Source organism: Danio rerio, chromosome 3, assembly GCF_049306965.1.
Source record: "Danio rerio strain Tuebingen ecotype United States chromosome 3, GRCz12tu, whole genome shotgun sequence".
Taxonomy (NCBI): Eukaryota; Metazoa; Chordata; class Actinopteri; order Cypriniformes; family Danionidae; genus Danio; species Danio rerio.
The window spans coordinates 42,128,597-42,135,788 of NC_133178.1; the positions used below are offsets into that span (position 1 = coordinate 42,128,597).

Sequence of the window (7,192 nt, forward strand, 5' to 3'; positions counted from 1 at the left end):
ATGCTTTTCCCCATTTTTCCCCGCCACACTCCAATTGCACATGTCTGGTTTGTCACATTAATAAGTGAACACAGAAGCCTGAACTTGTCTATGGAAAACTTCAGCCTGACAGGCCTTTCCATACACTCCTACTCAAAACGATCAGGGGGGATTACTCACTTATTACTCCTTCAGAGTAGCCGATGTGTGGATTAGGAGGCATTAGGTGTCACCCTGGATGTAGACTGAAGAGTGATGCTAAAGAAACTTCTCTTAAATGAAGCGTGGAGACAATAGTCCCCTATTTGATTGGGCTCTTTCCATCAAAGCCAAGCCTGTTTTGCCTGGATTAGTGCTCATGGGTAAGTCATGTGACTCCGTGAGAAGGCGGGACTCACACCTGACTCAGGTGAGAAATGTTAAACCTGTGAAGATCTTCAAGAAGTCCTTCTTCCCGCTGGATCTCCACAGTGTCTGGAGCTTTTCTTCTGGAGTTTGCTGAATTTGGTCATGTTTGGCGCTGGGCATTTGGTGTCTCCTCTGTCTCCTGCAGTCTTCCACTCTCCGGCTGCTCATTTCTTCCCAGCGTTCCCCAGCAGGTTGAGTTCTCCGCAGATCTTCATCCCTGGGCCTCTGCTCAGCTATGAGCTCCTGCGCAGTTACCTACAGCCTGAACCCTGCAAGCAGAGCCTTCTGCTGGCCGCTCATCCGTCCTCAGGACACCCTGCTGACAACATCGGTGAGCACACTAAAACATGAAGTCCCTTTCTTAGAGCATCTAATACACATGTATTTTATGTTTTAAGTTTTTATCTTTTAATAAAGTAAAAAGTAAAAGGATTTTTGTGTAAAATATTTGTAATATACAGTATGTATTATTACACTTATTACAAATATTGTGTAATATTTTTATTAAGTATTGCTTTACTTTTTACAAGCAAGTAATACTTAATTTGTTCTATTCTATTCTATTCTCTTCTATTCTATTCTATTCCATTTTGTCCTGTTATGTTATGTTATGTTATGTTATGTTATGTTATGTTTTGTTATATTATATTATATTATATTATATTATATTATATTATATTATATTATATTATATTATATTATATTATATTATATTATATTATTCAATCTAAACCATCATTTTACCAATTTGATAATACAACATATTTTAATCACTTATTTTTATTTATATTTTAAATATATATATATATATATATATATATATATATATATATATATATATATATATATATATATATATATATATATATATATATATATATATATATATATATATAATATTTTCTCCCACTTTCTGTTTAACGGAGAGCAGAATTTTTTTTAACACATTTCTAAACATAATAGTTTGAATAACTCATTTCTAATAACTGATTTATTTTATCTTTGCCATAATGACAGTAAATAATATTTGACTAGATATTTTTCAAGACACTTCTATACAGCTTAAAGTGACATTTAAAGGCTTAACTAGGTTAATTAGGTTAACTAGGCAGGTTAGGGTAATTAGGCTAAAACTATTGTATAACAAGGGTTTGTTCTGTAGACTATTGGGGAAAAAAGATTACCTTAAAGGACCTAATAATTTTGACCTTGAAATGGTTGATAAAAAAAATAATAATAACGGCTTTTATTCTAGCCAAAATAAAACAAATAAGACTTTCTCCAGAAGAAAAAAACATTATCAGATATACTGTGAAAATGTCCTTGCTCTGTTAATTTGGGAAATATTTTAAAAATAAAATAAAAATTTAAAGGGCAGCTAATAATTCTGACTTCAATACAGTTGCAATCAGAATTATAAGCCCCCGCCCCCCCCCGTTTATTTTTTCCCCCAATTTCTGTTTAACAGGGAGCATATAATTTTTTTTAACATATTTCTAAACATAATAGTTTTAATAACTCATATGTGATAACTGATTTATTTTATCTTTGTCATGATGACAGTAAATAATATTTAACTAGATATTTTTCAAGACACTTCTATATAGCTTAAAGTGACATTTAAAGGCTTAACTAGGTTAATTAGGTTAACTAGGCAGGTTTGGTTGATTAGGAAAGTTATTGTATAATGATGTTTTGTTTAGTTGACTATAGAAAACAAATATAGCTTAAAGGGACTAATAATTTTGACCTTAAAATGTTTATAAAAAAAAAACTGATTTTATTCTAGCCAAAATAAAACAAATAAGATTTTATCCAAAAGAAAAATCATATTATCAGACATACTGTGAAGATTTTTTATTTATTTATTTTTTTGCTCTGTTAAACATCATTTAGAAAATGCATTATTGCAATATTTAAAAATGCATTATTATATGCAATATAATATAAGCAATTAATATTTAAAAAATGCAAAGGGGGTTGAATAATTCTGATTGCAACTGTATATATTTTAAGATTTTTATATATTAAGATCAGATCAGAATAAATGAATTGTTTCAAAATATCTGTCACCCAGAATGACAATGAATATTCGTCTTTTTTTATATTTCAAAAGTTGTTTGAGATATTAGAGCACTTTGCTTATATATTTTATTTTTTAAAGATTTATATGTATGTACAATTCTGGACATACACAATACACATAGGTTACTATAGGCCTAATACATGTTAATGCTAATAAATAATAAAAATTAATAAATTGCCCATAAAATTACTTATTTATGACCACAAAGGCAAAATAAACCTTTTTAAAATTGTGTTACAACTGCCTTATCTTATATATAAACACACCTAGAACCTGTTTTATCCTATAAATATTGTATGATTATATATATATATATATATATATATATATATATATATATATATATATATATATATATATATATATATATATATATATATATATATATATATATATAGGCCCAGGGGGGGACTTAACCAATAAGCAAGGTAAGCAGCCGCTTAGGGCCCCAGGGATTTAGGGGGCCCCCACCAATGCCAAGAATATTAATCATATAGCTCTTTTATTAATTCTCTATCATATGATGTAAAATCTTTGTACAACCATTAAGATTTTTAGCATTATTACTTCGTTTCTAATCTGGGGGCCCCCATGAATAGTGGAATGTTTTTTAGCTTGTTAAGAAGGGTCTGTTCAAATAAATTTTTTTTTTTTTTTTTTTCCCCAGTGAACAGCAATGGTCACCGATTTACAAACAGCTATTATTCATTTACAAGTGAAAAGATTAGTTTGAAAAATGACAGTGCTGTGTGTTTTTACTATCATAGCTTTGTCCAATATATTCTGTGGCGATGGGTACAATTTAATTTTACATTAATAAAATAAAAAAGGGTCTATTTTAAATATATTTTTAACATGCCATTTATTTACAAAAAATAAAAGCAAATAAAATATAATAATAATAATAATAATAATAATAATAAATGAATCTACAGAGAAAAATATCTAGAAAGAAAGAGAATGTTTTGAGTTTCAATGGGGCCCCATATAGGCTACCTAGAATTTTTTAGGGCCCCCAAATCACTAAGTCCACCACGTATATATTTCGTTGATTTGTTCTTAATAACATATTGTACTTAATAAGCATAAGGTTCATTAACAGAGTCCATTAGCGACTCATATTCACTCATAATTGTCCATCCTCATTTTACAGTATTTAATAGGATTCGAAATGTTTACAAAGGATCGGCTAACAGCTCGTAACTAACAATCAATTATCCGGCTCGGCTGAAGAGGCCTTAATGAACGCCGCGCTAATTATCCAATCTAGAGCCATTAGTTCCTTGTCAGCCGCTGGCAATTGTCTAATTGGCGGCTGCGATGTGGCTTCCAGATGAACCGCGGCCAGTGAAGCAGCGGCGGGCGCGCGCGAACTACAGCAGCTGGCAGCTGGAGGAGCTGGAGAAGACCTTCCAGAGCACACACTACCCGGACATCTTCATGAGGGAAGCTCTGGCGCTCAGACTCGACCTCATAGAGGCCCGAGTGCAGGTCCGTCCCGCTCTCTCTTTCTCACTAGGATTCAGGACACATTTGGAGATATATTGTCCTAATGCATGTTTCTAATGTTTACATTTCACTAAATGAAGCCTTGTTGATCTTTAGTGTAGGCTAAATATTCGAGTCTGTTTTAGAAAACAACTGAAAAAAATAAGGAGAATAACAACAGCGTGACTTTAAGTGGGCCTATTATAGAAATATTGAAAATGATAATTCATATTGAAAATAAAAAGTGAGATCAAGGGGAACTAAATATTATATTTATTTTCCCCCTACAAATAAGTATAGGGAATTAAGGGGAAAATTATTTAATTAAGAAATTAATTTTAAAATGTACAAATTAAATGATATTAATAATTAACAAAGAGTTTTGCAGAATTCATTCATTCATTCGTTTTCTTGGCAGCTTAGTCCCTTTATTAATCTGGGGTCGCCACAGCGGAATGAACCGCCAACTTATCCAGCAAGTTTTTACACAGCGGATGCCCTTCCAGCTGCAACCCATCTCTGGGAAACATCCACACACACATTCACACACACACTCATACACTACGGACAATTTAGCCTACCCAAATACCAGTACCCAAATACCCAAACGCCAGAAATGTAATGAATATAAATGTAAAACATAATATTTCGAAAAATAAGTAATAAAATAGCATTACAAATTACTCATAAAATGAGACAAAACTGAGGGGAAAAATGGGGGAACACTATTTTTTATTAATTCATATTATATTAAGAAATGAAAAAATGTTATTTAGTAAATTAAATAATAAGTAAATTATATATTATACAAAAGTAAATTAGACTTTTGGAAATTAAATTTAGAGAATTCAAATATAAAATATATTCTTAAAATAATAAATTTAGAAAAATCAAACAGAAAAAAGTTCTTATTGAGAAAATAATGATTATATCACAATTAATATTTTACATTTTATAATTTATACATACAGAGAAGAATCTGCTTGCCACTGAAAACAAGACTAAGGTCATTATTAATAATTGTAAAATTAACCACTTAACCGTCACACCATTGTTTTTAGACTTGAAAATGGTACATGGGATATGAATATGATCCTTTTAATTTTAATATACCAAAAAGACCTACATGTGTGATGCTTACAATTAAGGGGTTTAATTGTTGTGTGACTGTGGCCGTACCTTTTCAAAAAGTATCATTTTATTTATACTTTGTATATGCACCATTTAAGATATGGACAATTTCAGTAATCCAGTAACAGCTCTTGCACCTTATAACAAACAACACATATTATTGGAATACATTTACCTTAAAACTATTTTTCTTTTACATTTAATTAAACGTGTTTCTAGCTGGTTGTGAAAATGTCTAGCAACTCTTCCTATCTCCTCAAATCTTTTTTAGTGCAAGTTATATTTACTAAATGCACTAAACCTAACAGCATCTGACTTAAAACCAAAGGACAAATGTTATTTTGTTTATCTCTGAAAAGCAAAGCTCATGCCAGCATTTGTATTCTAAATATCTGCATAACACAATCTAACTCGATCTAAAACCAGCATAAACTTCACAATAAGTAAAAAACCTCCTGTTCTTCCAGGTGTGGTTCCAGAACCGTCGGGCTAAAATGCGTCGTCAGCTGAAGCTCCAGATCCAAACAGGGGAGCAATGCAGCCAACGGGACACTGACACCAGACACCCCGAATCATCCATCAGCAACCCAGAGCTCCACAACAACAGCCCCAGCCCATGCTGGGACAGAAACCAAGACAGAACAAACCCTGCTCACCCCAAACCCTCGCCCTCAGCCATCCAGAGCCCCGTCACAGACCTGCTCCAAGACCAGCAGGACTCTGAGGCTCCCGGTCCAGAAGATCTGCGGTCCTGCAGTATTGCCAAACTTAGGGCGAAGGCCAGAGACTATGAGGCTGAGATTCACAGCACTGTGGCCAGAGAGAGGAAGATGAAGAGAGTCTCGGACAGAGACTGAACTGACATTCACAGGAAACACATCTCTAAACTCATTATTTATTACACACACACAGCGAGGTGGAAAAAAGCAAAACACAAATAAAATAAAATAAAAAGTGCTGGGTTCTTGCTGATATAATCTGGATTACAAACTAAACACTTGTAATTTGATTACATTTTAAAATGGTGATAATTATATTACTATACTTTTTTTGGTGCGTGATTACTTTTATATATATTTCACACATTGTAAAAAATTGCTGCCTTATTTTTTTAGCTGAATTAAATTAACTTTTTTGTCATCAATCAAACTGACTAAACTGTGAAGTTAAACTTTGTATAACAGTTTTCGATAGCTGTTTTAAAGACTTTCTTAGCTTGAAGTAGCTACCCCTGAAGTTTAAAATTTTATTAACATTTTAACAACACCTTTACATCATGTATATTGCTCTCTGATGTCTGTTAATGTCTGTCAAAGGTGTTCAAAGCAATTTTGAGAAACATTTTTGACCACAGTTTTTGCACCAACTCCTAAAGGACACTTGCAGCCAATAATTTAGTTTGAATTTATTTTATTGTTATGTCAGTGTGGTTTACTGTTTTCTTCTAAAATAAGTAAAGGACAGATAAACAAAAGTAATCAGATTATATAACTGAAAATTTGAAAAAAAACTTAATCAAATAATTAATGTTTCCAATTTCGCACTCTAAGAAAAGTTCCTTAAAATCACAACAAATGTACAGGGAGCTCTTTTCCTGTTTTTACACCAGTTATTACATGACCGGTTTAGGTAATGTATTGTATCAAACTACTAAAAATAGCAAGAAAAGTCAGTACATCAAGGTCCTGAAATGAAATTCAAAAGGGTAATTTAACAGAAATGCACTCTTGAATGAACCACACGCCGACTAGTTTATGTTCAAATATAAGGTCAGGTAACTGTCAATATATATATATATATATATATATATATATATATATATATATATATATATATATATATATATATATATATATATATATTAACAAGCATCAAAATTACAATATTATTATAATATCATTAATATTTTTAATAATATTTTGTGATTTTCTTTGCTGGAAGAATTTTCTTTTTAAAATACATTTGGAAATTTGCTAAAAATGTAAAAAAAAAAAAGAAAAAAGCAGGGTTTCACACAGTTCCTTCTTGTTGTCCCAACACAATTCGAATATGTTAAACTAATTGGTTTTTACAAATTAAGTGGATTGAACATAAAACAAT

General features: G+C 31.5%; 1 protein-coding gene across 1 annotated transcript; it reads left to right on the top strand.

Annotated features, from left to right (window-relative positions):
* The first annotated feature begins 337 nt into the window (after positions 1 to 337).
* On the top strand, positions 338 to 6,241 carry si:dkey-43p13.5. The gene is made up of 4 exons (XM_068218300.2): positions 338 to 341; positions 413 to 718; positions 3,807 to 3,964; positions 5,560 to 6,241. The coding sequence occupies exons 1-4, from the start codon at positions 338 to 340 to the stop codon at positions 5,947 to 5,949; spliced, it is 858 nt and encodes a 285-aa protein (XP_068074401.2). The 3' UTR covers positions 5,950 to 6,241.
* The last annotated feature ends 951 nt before the right edge of the window (positions 6,242 to 7,192 follow it).